Source organism: Crocuta crocuta, unplaced genomic scaffold, assembly GCF_008692635.1.
Source record: "Crocuta crocuta isolate KB4526 unplaced genomic scaffold, BGI_CrCroc_1.0 scaffold1, whole genome shotgun sequence".
NCBI classification, from domain to species: Eukaryota; Metazoa; Chordata; class Mammalia; order Carnivora; family Hyaenidae; genus Crocuta; species Crocuta crocuta.
In genome coordinates this window covers 7,064,049-7,081,897 of record NW_027527930.1, presented here as the reverse complement: position 1 = coordinate 7,081,897, position 17,849 = coordinate 7,064,049, and the positions used below count along the sequence as shown (strand labels likewise).

General features: G+C 34.6%; 1 protein-coding gene across 2 annotated transcripts in view; it reads left to right on the top strand.

Annotated features, from left to right (window-relative positions):
• Positions 1–17,618, top strand: part of G3BP2 (G3BP stress granule assembly factor 2) — a 28,903-nt gene extending 11,285 nt beyond the window's left edge. The window contains exons 2-12 of one of the 2 annotated variants that reach the window (XM_077750380.1): positions 204–322; positions 2,808–2,889; positions 3,626–3,799; positions 4,693–4,783; positions 5,622–5,724; positions 6,243–6,423; positions 7,401–7,499; positions 12,143–12,245; positions 13,436–13,564; positions 14,106–14,224; positions 14,705–17,618. In XM_077750380.1, the coding sequence (XP_077606506.1) occupies positions 228–322; positions 2,808–2,889; positions 3,626–3,799; positions 4,693–4,783; positions 5,622–5,724; positions 6,243–6,423; positions 7,401–7,499; positions 12,143–12,245; positions 13,436–13,564; positions 14,106–14,224; positions 14,705–14,977 (1,449 nt within the window). In that variant the 5' untranslated portion in view covers positions 204–227 and the 3' untranslated portion in view covers positions 14,978–17,618. The remainder of the gene's footprint in view (positions 1–203; positions 323–2,807; positions 2,890–3,625; positions 3,800–4,692; positions 4,784–5,621; positions 5,725–6,242; positions 6,424–7,400; positions 7,500–12,142; positions 12,246–13,435; positions 13,565–14,105; positions 14,225–14,704) is intronic. The other variant, XM_077750388.1, reaches the window with a different exon arrangement.
• The last annotated feature ends 231 nt before the right edge of the window (positions 17,619–17,849 follow it).

The window sequence follows — 17,849 nt, the reverse complement described above, 5'->3', positions numbered from 1 at the left end:
CCCCTTGAGGAATAGAGACGAAGGAGCTGTGAATGTTGAAATTTACCAGTAGTTGTTGGGAAGTTACTATTTTGTTGTTATAAATTGCTTTTAAACAAATGCATTAATATTCTTCCTGTTTGTATGGCTAAGAAATTTTCCTTCCTGAAAGTTTATGAAGATGACTTTTTAATAGTTAATCATTTTTGTGTTTGCTCCCTTAGCATTTGACATTGTGCAGCAAAGAAATGGTTATGGAGAAGCCCAGTCCGCTGCTTGTAGGGCGGGAGTTTGTGAGGCAATACTATACTTTGCTGAATAAAGCTCCAGAATATTTACACAGGTAAATTCTAAATGGATTATTTAGTATTTTTATTTCGATTCTTTTCTTGAATAGGACTATGTATATTTCGTCTTTCCTGTCTCATGTTCTGATTATTTCTTTGCAGATCATATCCAGTATTTTACCTGATGACTAAAACCAATTTTTTTTAAAAAATGAAGTCTACAGTAAGAAAAACACTTCACATTATACACACATGCACAATTCTCCAGTATTTTGTATTTTATACAATTGTGTACATGTGTATAATGTGAAGTGTTTTTCTTGGGCTTGTCCAACTGATGGGTTCTAATCTATAGTTTAAAATTATGGATGTAAGTTATCTTTTAAGTTCCTTATAGCAGTGTTAGAAAATGAATCATTTAAGTGACTATACTTGTGAGAATTTTTTCTGATTGGTCTGCAAAATACTATTCCTTGGTAAAACAGCAACAGTAGCCTTGTTTACTATTTTGGCAAGAGTTGGACATCTGTAAGCTTATTTTTTTCCAGAATTTGAAATGAAATTTACTTATATTGTAAGTAGTGTTTATAATTTTTGTTCTTCCTGTGTATTTTAGCAGGGGGGGAAGATAAGTGAGACTTTTGTAAGGATTAGACTTTGCAAATATTTGTTGTAGAACACACCAGCCACATGAGTTAAAGAATAAATCATTGCTACTTCAGGGGCGCCTGGGTGGCTTAGTCGGTTAAGCGTCCGACTTTCGCTTAGGTCATGATCTCGCGGTTCGTGGGTTCGAGCCCCGCGTCGGGCTCTGTGCTGACTGCCAGCTCAGAGCCTGGAGCCTGTTTCAGTCTGTCACTCCCTCTCTCTCTGACCCTCCCCTGCTCACGCTGTCTCTCTCTCTCTCTCTCTCCTAGAAATAAATAAAAAAATATTAAAAAAAAAAAATCATTGCTACTTCATGTGGGAAAAGCTATTAAAAGGATTAGATTATTTTAGCTAGGTTCTCTTTATAAGTATGCTGGACATTCTAAAGTTCAATTTTCAAATATGCCTTGCATTATTCAAGACATGTTTCTATAACTAATGCCCTTCCTCAAAGAAAAGAAATCCAAAAGTAAGTACCTGTACATTCCTCTAATTATAGAAATAAAAGACGTTCTTGTTGACAGTGTATATAGAGGAGTTTAGAATGGAGAGGGGAAAATGGAATTAATAGGACCTTTCCTGATCTGAAATTTAGTGTTTGTATAATGTAGATATTAAGCAGGAAGCTTTTTTTGTTGTGACATTAAGGTTCTTCATCATTTCAGATAAAGGTACAAACTTGTTTTATACTTCGTTTATGTAATCAAATTATCCTATGAATAAAAATTAGTTTATAATTTTTTACTTTTTAACAAACTGTGATGAGTATCCTTTACACATGCATCTTTGTGTACCATTCCTTGTTATTAAGTTCCTACAAATAGAATTGTTAAATTAATGTTATCATTTCTAAGACATTTTTTACATACACTCAACACCCAAATTGTCCTCCAGAAAAATGGTAGACATTTACATGTTTGCCAGTGGTACATGCAAGAAAATAATTTAAACTTAAAAATACAGATAGTAGTTAAAAGCATAGACTATAGAGCCAGACCGTCTGGGTTCATTTCATGTCTTAGCTACCCCACTTGATAGGCGTGTAGTTTTAGGAGAGTTGATTTAACCTCTTCTGAACCTCAGTTTGCTCATTTACATAATAGCGCTTATTTCATGAAGTTGTGAGGGCATCAGTGAGTTAATACATGTAATACGCTGAGTACTTTGCTTGGTATAGTAGAAGTCTTACATGTTGCATTAACAATAGGAACTGAGCTCTCTTTATGAAAAAATTAACTTTGTGTGTTTGATAACCTTAATTTAGGAGGATATTCTAATTGTTTTAGATAAAAGCAGAGAATGGTTTATCATGTACTTAAGAGCAGTATAATATATTAATGAGATAATAGATACTGAAATAATGTAGGTTTTTCTTATTTGGTCTCTAAGTTATTTCAATTACTCTAAATCTGACTAAACTGTTTTAATCTAAGCCTTTGGAATTAGTAATCACTTGGAACTTAGTAGAATATTAAACAGCATCTGATTCCCAAACAAATCTAGATAAATGAGTTTTTGTATTTGAAGGGAAAGCTGGGTCAGTTACTTACTGCAGCAACAGTATTAGAATGTATTTTGAATATCTCATTCTTCCACCTAAAAAAATAGATGGGATAGGAATTAGATGAGAATAGCAAATGATTGCATGTGTATTCAGTGTGCCAGGAACACTAAAAATTCTGTCCTTAATCATTTAATCCTTACAACAGCCTTATGGAGTAATTACTGTGTGTTTGATGACCAAGGAAATTGAACTTACCGACCATAAGTAACTTTATCAGGATCTCACAACTAATGAGGGATGGAGCCAGACATATAAGCTATGTCTGTTTTACACCAGAACTCTGCTGCCTCTTAGAGTTGAGTGTTAATCAATTATCACTGGCCTTATAGGTTTTATGGGAGGAATTCTTCATATGTTCATGGTGGAGTAGATGCTAGTGGAAAGCCCCAGGAGGCTGTTTATGGCCAAAATGTAAGTATCAATTACATACACATTTTAGATTTTTTATGTTAAGATAGTGTTGAAAATAGCCTTAAAAAGTGCCCATGAATTTCTTCTTGAAAGTGATCATTAGTTGTAACTAGAATTTATGTTGCAATAATTTTTAAATGTGCTTTCAGTTCTTATACATATCTGTTTTGTTTGAAACAAGGTGCTACAGTGGGTTGGATATAAAGGAGAAGATAGAATATTATCTATCCTTGATATGTATTATACCTGAAACAGTTGAGAACAATGTATTAAGTTTATACATATCTGGGCTAAGCTTTATGTTCCAGGGATGCACAGAGCCATATGTGCCTTATGACCTTATGGAAGATGTGGGACTTTAGCTAGACTCTGAATTACAGAATTTGGCCTCACCAAACAAGAGGAAATTGAAAGTAGAAGAAATGCACCAGAAAACACACAGTAAAGTGAAATCAGTTGTGAAATTAGTAGTGAAGTCAAGGAACAGTCAACAAAGTTTGTATGAATGACTAAATACTTAATACAGAATAGTGGGAGAGAGCTGTGACATGTTGAAAATGATGGCTTGGGAACATCAGTTTGGCAGTAATGCAAATCATGGTGGAATAGATTCAAATGGGACAGAAAGATTAAGTAGTTAATATTCTGGAGTTGTGAGGAAATCAGTGAAGGTCTGTAGATTAAGTAATATAATATTATAAGAGTAATATGCCTTCTTTTCTTCTCCGATTTGAAGGACATACACCACAAAGTATTGTCTCTGAACTTCAGTGAATGTCATACTAAAATCCGTCATGTGGATGCTCATGCAACCTTGAGTGATGGAGTAGTTGTCCAGGTCATGGGTTTGCTATCTAACAGTGGACAGCCAGAGAGGAAGTTTATGCAGACCTTTGTTCTGGCTCCTGAAGTAAGTTTTCATTTCACTTAATTTTCATTTGTATGATTTGATTGTTAATAGTTGCTTGAAGTGTCCAGAGTTTCTTCTGAAAGGTTTAGATAAGCATGTAGCTATATTTGAGAAATTGGTATTGGACCCATTGATAAACATAAGCATTTGACCTTTGAGCAACATCAACAGTAGGGGCATCAGTCTTCCCTGCAACTGAAAATCAACATATTACTTTTGACTTTTCAAAAACTTTACTAATAGCCTGTCATTGGCCAGAAGCCTTATTGATAGTCTAAACAGTTAACACATAATTTTGTATGTTATATGTATCCTATATACTGTATTCTTATAATAAAAAGTAAGAAAAACGAAAATGGTATTACATAAGAGAAAATAAAATACATTTACAGTACACTACTGTATTTATCAAAAAGGCATGCGTAGGTGGACTTACGCAGTTCACACTTGTAGTGTTCAGGGTCAGCTTTAATTTGAGCTTTGTGTGTATACACTTTGCTATTTATTTTTTTTTTCCACTTATTTTGAAGTGAAAGTTATGCTGATACAAATGTCTAAATTGATTACTAAGATTACATAAATAATAAAAAAAGTATCTTATTTAATAAGTTATGTTAAAATGGAAAAGTTTCATTTGTTAATTAGTCCTAGTTCTCTTCTATTGAGTAGCCGTTTCTTGAGTTCCAGTATTTGATCTTTTATAGCGTACTTTATATTAATATAGCATGTTCAATTTTAGAAAATCACATTTTTACATCATACTTCTATGTATATTTTTTTAACCGCTATAGTGTTAAAATAGATAATGCATATGCCACCTAATTTGTTCTTTTTATGCAGTGCCAAATATATATGGGTATTTAATGAAATATTTGGATTTTGTTTTCCTTTAGGGATCTGTTCCAAATAAGTTTTATGTTCACAATGATATGTTTCGTTATGAAGATGAAGTATTTGGTGATTCTGAACCGGAACTTGATGAAGGTGAGAGTACTTTCAAGATAGAAGGATTCTATCAGTGCTCTTTAAAGATATGAAAAGCACAGAACTTTAGAGAAATCTGCCTGTATTGTAACTGAATCAAACCCCCTTTTTTCCTTTTTGTTAAAAAGAAATAAATTCATTATATGAAATTATATAAAAATCAGACATAGAAAGTGAAATTTCAATCTCATCCTCTGTAAATAACCAAGAGTTTGGTGCCTATTACAGAATTTTGTTAAATCCTATCCTTAGCAGTACTTACTTTTATAAAAGTGCAGTTTTGTTGGTTCAGAGCTTGCTTTTTTCCACTTAGTGTATCCTTGTTGCCTGTCCTTTTTTTTGACTATCCCATAATTATTTATTTGATCTTCCATTTATATATATTAGTTTGTTTCCTTTTCTTATCATTATTGTACTACTGAGTAACTGTGACAAAGGAAACAGTTTAGGCTTTAATATAATTTATTTCCTATATTTTCTTAATAATCTTTTTAAATTTTATTTTTTTAATGTTTATTTTGAGAGAGGAGAGAGAGAATAGGCTTCACACTGTCATCACAGAGCCTAATGTGTTAGATCTCAGAAGCCATATCATGACCTGAGATGAAATCAGGAGTCGGTCGTTTAACCGATTGAGCCACGCAGGTGCCCCTGGATCTTTTAATAGAGTAAATACCAAATTTCATCTTGCTTGCTCTTCAGTTTTTAAGAGAGCCAGCTGGAAATACTGCAATTGAATGACTTAATAAGACATAGGCCAGTTTTTTAAACCATTATATAACTTCCTTGAACATTAAATATTGTGTATGAAATTGTTATGTGTATTATATATTGTCAGAATCAGAAGATGAGGTAGAAGAGGAACAAGAAGAAAGGCAACCATCACCAGAACCTGTGCAAGAAAATGCTGATAGTGGTTACTATGAAGCTCATCCTGTGGCGTAAGAATAGTGTTTGCAAGACCAAATTTGCCCTAAATTATGATGTAGTTGTAATGTGGTTTTTCTAGAATTATTGTTAGAAGTAAATTTTTGATAAAGCTACTTGTCAAGCCAGTATTTGAGTACCATGTATATAAGTTTGGAAAAAATTGTTTTATTTATATAAAAGATTGAACATGGTTTTGCCCCAAACAGTGATTACTTACTGATGATGTAGAATATTTGGGACAACATGGAGAGAGGACAGTTTATTTCTATAAATATGGGATTTATTTAGAGTTAGTATTGAAGTAAACATTTTTAGTAATTCATTATTCCCATTTGAAAATGGCAGAACCTAAGAAATGCTGTGCAAGACTCATGCCCTTCTCTCTCCATATCTGCCTTCTAGTTCTTACTGGACTTTGCTTCAGAACAGTGTATTACTAGTTATGTGCATTAGATTAGAGAAATACTGCATTTTATTCAAACTGAGTGTTTCCATCATGCTGAAAAATGAATAAACTATTCTATTACAGTAATGGCATAGAGGAGCCTTTGGAAGAGTCCTCTCATGAACCTGAACCTGAGCCAGAATCTGAAACAAAGACTGAAGAACTAAAGCCACAAGTGGAGGAGAAGAACTTAGAAGAATTAGAGGAGAAGTCTACTTCTCCTCCTCCTGCTGAACCCGTTTCTCTGCCACAGGAACCACCAAAGGTTAGATCAAAGGAGCTCTTTAGGCCTGTGACATCACACTTTTATATTTGGTGCCATTAATGAAGCATGACCTTTGTTCTGTTATGTTAAATTGTTTAATATAGTAAACCATGCTTTTTTATGTATATGAAAGCTGTGGGGTTTTTTGTAATCCTGAGGTAATTTCATTGTATTCCACCCCCCCTCAAAATATCCCTAAGAGTGAAACTTAACAATTAATCCTTGTCTGTGTGCAGTGGTTAGTCTCTTAATGAAATTATTTGAGTCCATGTATATAGCCGAAAGTTGCTCTTCCATTCTGTAGAAGTCCTCTATGCACGAATGCAACTGGAGTCATGCAATTTCCCAACTTAAACAAGTTGGCCTATTAAAAGAAGAGGTACCTGTTATTTCTGGTTTAAATGGGAGCAATTTCCTTACAACACCAATTAAATGATCTTAGAAAGATGAGTGACACCCATAGTGTATCGTTTAAGCCTACCTAAAACATCTTTTATCTTTCTGTAAAGTAGAAGGTTAAAGTATATTTGGGTAGTGAGAGGAGGAGATTCCTTGTTCAATTTGTGAATGTCTGTTAAAGTTTCCAGTGAGTACTCTCTTCTTTCCTATCCTTCCCCTCAACACCATCACACACCTTATCTTCCCCCAAAAGGGGAAGAAATTGGTTCTATGAGGTTCTTATTTTTCTAGCATGTGTAGTTAGTGGTTTTGTTTGCCATTGCTCATCTCCTTAGAGCATATAGGAACGTGCTTGTGGATTTATTTAGTAGTTCAGACAAAACAGATAATCTTGCATAATGAGATTTTGAAAGTTGGCACATAGACTGGCATGTGTGTGTGTGCCTTTCTTTTGAGGAGTCCTTCAATATAGAACAATAGTTTAGAAATGAAAAGAAAGTATATATTTGGAAGTTTCCCTATAGGAATGTTGGTGGTTTTCCATGATTAGTAGTCTAGGTTTGTTGCATTTCCTGCAGGCTTTCTCCTGGGCTTCAGTGACCAGTAAAAACCTGCCTCCTAGTGGTACTGTTTCTTCCTCTGGAATTCCACCCCATGTTAAAGCACCAGTCTCACAGGTAACCAATCTGTGAACACATTGGATTGTATCCTTGTTACATTGCCAATTGCTTATCTCTTTTATACTTCTTTAAATGAGTCAATCAGAAATTATGGATTAAATATACAAAAAACTGTATTAAATGTCAGTGCACCCACTTTAAATGCCAAATCTCCATCATCTGCATAGGTAGTATTTGGGGTTTGGGTGTGAAATACACATTAAGTTGGTTCTACCAATATACATATCTGTAGATAGATAGATATAGATATAGTCGTTTAAAAGGCTTCTTAAAATAACAAAAAAATGTTCCTTTTAAAGTTTTAAATTTTATTTAGCGAAAATATTTTAGGGAAGAAATTTGGAAAGGCACAAAGTAGTGTGGCATTATAAAAATCATTGCTTAAAAAAATAGAAAACTTAAAAAGTACACTGCCTAAGCTCTCAGTCTGTAAGTGGTTCACTCCATTTAATTGAAGCCTGTACCAACTTATGACTGTAGTGTTCACTTAACTGATCATTTAGTATTCTGCTTTTCATCTGTTTATCATCTTACCCATTTCAGAACTTTCAAAACATTGAAAATAAGACACTGGCTACCTAATGTGTTTATTAGGTATGGTTTAAACTTAATTAGAATTTAGTTAATTCAGTAGCATAGCTAACGGGTATTCTGTTCTTTCCTACATTTTGAGTCAGACTTCATTCCACTAGAAAATTTACATTTAAAATGGTTCGTGCACATTAACCTCTTACATGTTCTAAACAGTGAAACTTTGAGGTTTCAAAAAAAGTAGCTAGTAATCATTAGATAGTCTTTATGGTGTTGGTACATATAGTCAGCTACATAAAATAGCAAAACACATGGCTTCAGGATACTTTTTTTTTTTTTTTTCAGTTAACATATTCAGGAAATGTTGAATAATGGCAGGTCACAAACCAGAATTCTGTCTTACTGAAGAAAATTAATTTGTCAAGTGTTGGTTGTGATTTTCAACCCATCTGAAGACCTGATGAGTGTGACTTCTGAATTTTCTTTTGAAATGCTTGATTTCTTATCACATTTGCATTTGGAATCCTTTGGATTGTGACTTCATCTTCTGAGTGTTGGCTACATTTATTTTAAACTTTTACTTAAAAGTTAAAATAGCTAATGATTATTTATGTTTTCAGTATGTGCCAGGCATTGTGCAAAGCACTTTTATTCATTCTCATCTAATCCTCACCCTGTGAGGGTGTTTACTATTACTATTCCTGTTTAACGGATGAGTAAATTGAGGCCCAGAGTACTTCACCCTAAGGTCAGACAGCTGTATAAATAGCCTAGGTCTGGGCTTTGAATTTATGTAGCTGGACACCAGAGTCCTTTTGTGACTCATGTAAACCTATAGAGTTCTTTAGCCTGTTGGAGGGCAGTGTATCTCCATTCACATTAAAGAGGAGTACTGTATTTAAGGCATTTCTAAATTACAGTAGATCCTAGCCTTTTGCCCAGGGGAAGATTTTTTTTAATTGTAGGAGGACTAGATTGTATTTTGTAGCCCATCCCCTTATTAAGACATTTTTAAACATGTACGACTTAAACTTATATTTAAGAGAATTTTCTACTCTTTAGACTATATTTAGAATGGATTCATTATTTTTTCCACTAGATTTAATAAATCCTTCAATTTTATTTTATTTGGTGTAGTATCCATTTATCACTTTTAGCATAGTTTAATAAAAAGAGAAATCTAATTTTAGGATATTGGTAGAAATTAATTAGGAAGTAGGTAAGTTAATTTCATGGTAAAAAGGCTTAGTTTATGTAACTAGCTTATGTTCAGTTGAAGGACTTAGTTGTGGTTTTACCGGCTGTTATTGATTTGGTGGTTCCATTTTCATTTAATAATTCTGTTTGACTTTCATTTGTGGGATTTGTCACCTGAGCATACTTTCTGGTTGCATGGAATTAATTTTAAGGCTCTAAAGTATAGTATGTAGCATGTTAGCCATTTTATCTTTTCGGAGTAAATAGTTTTAATTATGAAATTGAGCCTGATTAATTATGAATTCACAGCTGGCTTAGTTGACATCTATTAAATCAGTTGTTGAAAGGAATGCTGGTCTGTATGGATTTTTTGCGTTGGCATCATCAAGTATCTCCTGACAGTCAGTTTGCTACATCACTATGAATGATTGGAAAGACGTTGGAAACTATTTATTATATTTGTTTTAAGTTTTAAATCCTTAAAGGATAATGAAGAACCTTTCTATTTTGGTACATGTAGTTATTTTTGTTTGGGTAGTCAATTTGGAAAAAAATTAAATCAGGTCAGTGAGGGCACCTCTTAAGTTCTTTGATAACATTTGGGTTCAGTGAATCTGAGGTTTTTCTGAGAATTTTAAATTAAGTACATTTGCTATTTTTATTAATTTCCTTCATTTAATGAAGTACATTAGCTTCATTAAACTTTGTTAGAGTATGTCTATTCTTTAATTGTTGGCACTTCTAGGCCTCCTTAGTGAAACTTTACTGCCTTTTTTAAGGCATCACATTTCAGGTCAAATTACCGTATAGTATTAAACTCTGAATGTAGATATCAGTGGTTTCAGGTCTATAACATGGGTCTCCTTGTCAGGCATAGAACATTGTCCTACATGCTAATGAACTAAAAATATAATTTAATTTTAAATGAACCAATAGTTATTGACCGTCTTTGCCTAATGTCACTGTGCTTGGTTTTTGGGTGATGTAGAAATCAATTAGGACATAGTCCTTACAGGAATAAATACATGTAAAAAATAATTGAGAAAACTGGAGAGAGTTGAAATTGTTTTTAAAATAGCAAAATTCTTATGTGGAAACTAATTTGACAATAAACTATTTGTAAAAANCCTTTTTTTTTTTTTTAAATGTTTATGTATTTATTTTTGAGAAAGGGGTGCAAGCCTGAGAAGGGCAGAGAGAGAGGGAGACAGATAATTACCAAGCAACACAGAGCCCAGCACGGGGTTTGAACTCACAAACCATGAGATATGGCCTGAGCCGAAATCAAGTCGGTTGCTTAACCGACTAAACCACCCAGGTGCCCTGGGGAGCAGCTTCATCTTGAGGGAAATGAGAAGTCTTCATGGAAAAAAACAGTGTGGAAAGAGACACACAAATCTGTTAAAAACTTCTAGGGTAGGAATTAATGTACCTTTTGATTACAGTGGGTGAAATCATTTACAATAAATTGTCATTTTTGGAAGAAGTATAACTCTTTGTATCAGAATATGACCTTGCAAGTTATAATAATAGTTCTATAAGTGATGAAAGAGTTTGAGACACTGGCTGGACTGAGGTTCTCAGAGATGATCAGTCATAAAGACATAACTGAAGTCACTAGTTTTCTGACTTTGAGGACATTTTCTTCATATCCTGCTGAGTGTTTTCAGCACTCTTTAAAGGTGCATATATTTTATCCCTTCCTTGGACCATAAATACTTGGGCAGTGGATGGCCCGAAGAGTTTGGGAATATTGAAAATACCACTGAATTAAGGAAAAGGTAATAGTGGATGTTATTTTGTTTTAAAATAGTTAACTTTAATTATTTGTGTGTAATTTTAGCAGTTAGCAGAAATTTTTGGAAGGCATCTTAAAAAGTTCTATTACTCTCTGCCTGACCCACCCCCTTCGGGTGCTGTTAAAGAAAATTGTTGGGGTCTTGCATACCTTTCCTATATGGAAGAACAGTAAGGTGCTAAAGGACTCCTTGATTCTGAGGTGCTTTACACATGTTTCTGTCTTATTTAATTTTAACTTAAAGGTAGTATTTTTTTGTTGCTTAGAATAAGCAAAATTGTATGTTTTGAACTAAATATTTTTAAGATTTATGGGCAGAGTTTAGAACATATTGGCTAAATTTGTAACAACATGGATGGACCTTGAGGGTGTAATGCTGAGCGAAATAAGTCAGGCAGAGAAGGACAGATACCATATGTTTGCACGTAAAGGTGGATTAGGAGGAACTTAACGGAGGACCATGGGGGAGAAGAAGGGGAAAAATAGTTGGAGAGAGGGAGGGAGGCAAACCACGAGAGACTCTTGAATGCTGAGAACAAACTGAGGGCTGATGGTAGGGAGGGAGGGAAGGGGGGTGATGGGCATGGAGGAGGGCACTTTTTGGGATGAGCACTGGGTGTTATATGGAATCCAACTTGACAATAAACTATTTAAGAAAAAGAACATATTGGCTAAGCACTGTTAACATTTGAGGGGCAGCAAACTAGATAATTAGAAAGTATATGTCATAGTTTTGTGTAAAATAAAGATGACTTTATTTTGCATATGCATTCACATGGAGTGACTCATCTTGCATTTTTGTGATTTTTGTAGCAGTAACTTTAATGCTGTCTCAATGTGGATGTAAATTTATTGAAAAAAAAATGTGGTTGTAAAAGCAGCTTATTTTGAGTTCTATATCCTTGAATGGGAAAACAAACGTACCCTACAGTCCTAGATTGGTACAGAATATCTTTAAAAAATTTATTCACATACATAGAACACTATGTTAGAAATATTCTAAACTTAAGATTAGCGTTATGTCTGCTGGTGACTTGCTGGTAGTTGCTTTAGTTGTTTCGTCTCCTATGGAATGAGTTCTTTATAATGTGGGGTTTTTTTCCTTGTATTTTAGCCAAGAGTTGAAGCTAAACCAGAAGTTCAGTCTCAGCCACCTCGTGTGCGTGAACAACGACCTAGAGAACGACCTGGTTTCCCTCCTAGAGGACCAAGACCAGGTGAGTCAACCCTTCTGTGGCCTTCAGCATTTTAGCACTTGGAAAGTTGTAAAAGACTGAAATTTTAAAAAACTATAATGTGTTTTATATACAGTTTCTTTTAATACCAAATTTCTTTAAAGGTTAATTTGCTAAAGTACAGTCTGGGGTAGAACAACGGACTTTTAGGGGAGGATTAGTTGACATGTAATGGAGACATGTATTTTGAAAGTGTAAAAATTTTGAGACAGATTTTATTTGGTTATTGTCACTGGTTCTAAGAATTCAAAACCGAGCTGCCAATAACCTACTCTCTTACTTAGCACTCTTATCTCTTCACAGATAAACAGTAAGCACACCCCGATTCTTCTTATTTTGATTGTCTTAGGTATTAAGTAAGTTGCCATGATTTTTGACTTGTTTCCATTGTTAGCTAATATACGTAGCACCTCTATTTGAATTCTTTAAGTATGTTTAGATTGCTTTTGGGAGGAGGTGGGAGATTGTATCCATCAATAGCCTATGTAATTTTTCCCACAAGAGTAAAATAAAATGATCTGTTACTAAACCAGAGTCATGTGAACTGGGGTTTGTCCTAGTTTTGCTATTACTTGAGCTTATGATCTTAGGTGAGATCCTTAAATTATGAGCTTCTCTTATGCCATTTAGTTACTACACAAATTTTTCTTGTGTGATACCTTTCTTAAATGCCTCATTGTGTTCTTTGTGTTATTGAGAGGATCAAATAAGAATTTTCTGTATAAATTTGACCACCTTAATATGTCTATAGTCTATTTAAATGAGATATTGTTACTATTAAATTTACGGATTTGGCTATAATTTCATACAACCAAATGTAATTTTGTAAATTTCAAAATACTAAACAAATACATCTCATCTGAAATTTGTTTGGTTCCTGGATGATGGCAAGAATTTGGTTAAGGAGGAATACTTGTACTAATGTTGGAATTTCATATAATCAGACCAGTAGATCTAGAAGAAGGAATTTTAGTAATCTAGTCAATACCCTTACTTTATACTTAGTGTCATGTTGTTTTGTAACTAACCTACTAATAATAGGCACTTCCACCTCTGTTCAAGGAGCTCACTATCTTATTAAACTAAAACAGGAATATCTTTTATACATTCATTGCTTTGCACTGGTTGTTATATATTATAAACTTTAATGTCTGTCCTATTCCTTTTCTCAGGCAGAGGAGATATTGAACAGAATGAATCTGACAACCGTAGAATAATTCGCTATCCAGACAGTCATCAACTTTTTGTTGGTAACTTGCCACATGATATCGATGAAAATGAACTGAAAGAATTCTTCATGAGTGAGTAGTTTATTTGCTTTATTGTAAAATTAAGCAGAGGGATTAGAGCTTTTTTCATAATAAGAACTTTTTTTTAAACATGTGTGTGTGTGTGTGTATTCTGTATATCCCCAGGTACCAATTAGTTTAATTGATCAGAATTGAGTAGAAGGTTATCTTAGATGTTTCCCCATGATTGTACTTAGTGTTGACTGGCCTAGTTACACAGATTAGAAGAAAGGGTTCATTGAGTACTTAAATTTGAGGATGGGATTCTTTTGGCAAATATAAGTCAGGTAGAAAATACCCTTGTCTTTGTGAAGCTGTGCAGGTAACTTTCCTTTTGAAAGAACTAATTCAGAAGAGTAATGTAACAAGCGGTCGGGATAGTTGTGAGCATCCTTACTTAATGAGTGAATGTACTTCATTTGTCACTGGATGTAGCAGCTTGCAGCTTATTTTGAAGTGTTTCAAGTAGATTAAGGTTATTTCTCAACAGTTAAAGCTGCAAAGTATTCTATTAAAATATTTAATCCCCTTGGTGTAATATATGTTTTCACAGGTTTTGGAAACGTTGTGGAACTTCGCATCAATACCAAGGGTGTTGGGGGAAAGCTTCCAAACTTTGGTTTTGTGGTTTTTGATGACTCTGAACCAGTTCAGAGAATCTTAATTGCAAAAGTAAGTGACTGAAAGGGCGTACGTAGTTCAAAACTTTATTATTCTGTTGTATGTAATACTAACTTGGTGCATTTTAAAGCCATAGAAAATCTTTTCTTAATGATAAAGCTAAAAGTAGTTTATTAGAAATGGTATTAATGCAAAGAATAAAGACATGTTAGTAGTTTTAATGTCTGAGATGTGGATTATTTTATTTATTTTTTGAAGTTTATTTTGAGAGCGCATGTACATGTGAGCAGGGGAGGAGCAAGAGAGTGAAGGAGACAGAATCCCAAGCAGGCTCAGCGCTGTCAGCGCAGAGCCTGACACAGGGCTCGAACTCATAAACAGTGAGATCAGGACCTGAGCCAGGATCAAGTCAGAGGCTTAACTGACTGGACCACCCAGGTGCCCCTAGGATTTTTTCTCCTTAATGTAAGTAAGGGAATACATCAGTATTGTCTAACCTGCCCACGTAAATCTTTTTCTCTCCTTTTAAAGCCAATTATGTTTCGAGGGGAAGTACGCTTAAATGTGGAAGAGAAAAAAACGAGAGCTGCAAGAGAGCGAGAAACCAGAGGTGGTGGTGATGATCGCAGGGATATCAGACGCAATGATCGAGGTCCTGGTGGTCCACGTGGAATAGTGGGCGGTGGAATGATGCGTGACCGGGATGGAAGAGGACCTCCTCCAAGAGGTGGCATGGCACAGAAACTTGGCTCTGGAAGAGGAACCGGGCAAATGGAAGGCCGCTTCACAGGACAGCGTCGCTGAAGCTCCACTGTTGGCAAAGTCTTGGCAGTGGTACATTATTCATCGTGTTTGCATTCTTGTTAATTTTTTTTGGCTTTGGAATGTGACACAGCCTTTTTGATCATTTCTTTGATGTGAAAAGCATCTTTTGGTTATCAGTTAAATTGAGGTGGACATTATTTCCCCAATTTCACAACAGGATTCACATTGTTAATTTATAAATCTAGACTTGGAGAATTAAGGACTGAGAAATGACCATATCTTAAACTGTCTACAACAAAATGAACTTAGAAGGACATGCCCAACTGAATTCAGGTCCTTTGAGTCAAAAAAATCCTCTGCTGCACATTTTGTTTAAGTGTTACTGTTTCTGCCTATTAATGTTGGAAACACAAATAGTGCAATTTGTGCAATTGGAGAATCTTGCCTTTTTTCTTGGCTCCCCCCAAAATACAACCCAACAAAAACTTGTTATGCACTCATCAGAATGCACTAATGGGTACTCTGAACTCATTAACATTGACATCTGCAACAGGAGGCAACAGGGGAAAAAAATCTTTCATCTCTTTTTCCAGTAGAGAATAGTTTGTGAAATGATGAGGGCATTTTATCTGCTTGCTGTGACCAGCGTGTGTACACATAAACCTTAACAAGACTACAAGTATATTCCAGAAGGGAATCATTTAGTTATGAACTAAATAACAAAAATCAGAACTTTAAATGCTATGGTCTTGAATATTAGACCAGATTTAGTAGCTCCATATCTAAGATTTTTCTACCTGCCCCTCTTCAGTACAGAAATGGCTGGCTGCTCAACACACTCCTCCTCCCCTTTTCCCTTTCTTTAAGCTGTGTACAGTGAAAATTGTCTTTACCGTATTTTTGTTCTCTGGTAATGTAATAAGCATGATGGTGCCTTCTATTAATACATCATTCCAGTCTTGCTGGTAATTTTGTACAGTATAGTGTATGAATTGCTGTGCTGCAAAGCCAAACAGCTGCAAAATGTTGAAAAATCATTGAAGTGTATAAAAATTGCAGTATCTTTAAAATCAGTAAATTGACTAGCATTTTATTTACCTTGTTCTTCAGTTAACAACTTTGTGTTCTCTGTGGGAGGGAGTCTTGTGTGTTTGGGAGGGAGAGGGAAGGAGGAAGTCAGTCATTTGAGTAAGTCTCTTGTTGACTTTTCTCATAGCATGAATGTGAACGTTGAAGCGTATCACTTCAGAGGTGCTTGGAAAAGTCAATCAATCTGATGTACATTTTTTATGACATTTTAAAAGCAGTCAGATTCCACAAACGGCAAGTAAACCTGAAGTGAGGATACTGCAATTTTCAGAGAAAAGAACAGCAGCTCCTAAGTGTTTGCATTTTCTATTTGGGGGGCAGGGAACTGTCATTCATTTTGCACAATTCTTGAACTGATGTCAGCACCCGAGTGGCTCTGAATTTAAGTCTGGGACGGCATCTTTTATTTTTACATGAATCTCTAAACAATTCTGTGAGCAAAGTTTGTAGCTGCTGGATTATTGTCTGTCTTTATAGCAAGTTCCAGTAAACCGCAAGTATGGCAAAGGATATCCAATTTTATGCTTGGAGCATTTGGTACATAACAGTTTCTGATGTTTCAGGCTAGGAGTGAGGTAAATTAAGTGTGACCACTTAAAGCTGCTTGTTAGCATGGAAGACTTCTCCAATCTTCGTAAAAACAAAAAATGCACTTGACATAGTAGCAAACTGGTTCTGAATTATGGGACTGTTTGCTATTTAGTAAACTAGCAAATGATGCACATATTTTCTTTTTCATGTACTGGGCAATATAAGTGAAATCTCTCCTTTTTTTCCCCTTTGAAAGAGGTCTTCCATGTTTGGGGAAAAGTCTTGCACTATTGCATATATTTGGGGGACACAGATTTCTCATAGTTTCCATTGGGGGGGGTGGGGACTTAAAGATTTTTTTTCCTGTTTGAACACTTTTACACTTTCTGATGTATAGTACTTGAAGTTCTTACCAGAAAATTACTTTTGCATTTTGAAGCCTTTATTCAAACTACTTTTAAGTAAGTGGTTTATTGTCAGTGTTTCGGGTTTTTTTTATAGCATATTTTCCCTCTATTCTTTTATTTCTTTGTCCTTTTTAAATATATATATAATTTCCAATCTAGGATATTGCCCTGTCACCCATGAAAACTTTCTTGGCACCAAAAGTAATGACAAATGTTAAGTGTAATAGAAAATTAGAGTAAAGAGCCATTCAGCTTCAGTCTTTACATACCATGGGGGAAAAAAAACCATCACATGGAGAAGTTTACATGGTGATTGTTCACCTGCAGTACTGTGGACTTTTAACATTTTGTCCCCTTTTCAGTGAACCAGAGTAAAAATATTCATTGACCATTACTGTTATTTGCTAATTTTTTTTTTTTTGATGGTAATATTCTATCCTTATGACACTATTGCAACCAAATTGGCTTTACCATCTTGGCTTTAGTAGGTATAGAAGACAATGGATTACCATCTTTATTGCTGTAATGTGTTAAGCATTATATGCTAGTAGAATCTAGTTTAATTGTTTCAGGTGGAAAAGTATTCTTTGAGTTTCCATTTTGAATGTGTTTGGACTAAACAAACAATAAACTACTGATGTCTGCAGCATTTATCTATGTCCCTAATTTAATCTGTAGATTTGTGTTCCATAGTATTTTCTTCATATTGCATTTCATATAGCCTAAGGAAAAATAAGGAATTGTTCTAAAATCAACTGCTGCTTGTTTGTGAAATTTGATGTATAAAAAAGTAAAATATTTTAGTGTAAGACTTGAACATGGTTAAGAGATCTATCCCAGTTCACATAGCTAACTGGGGTATACAAGTTAAAGAATATCCAAAC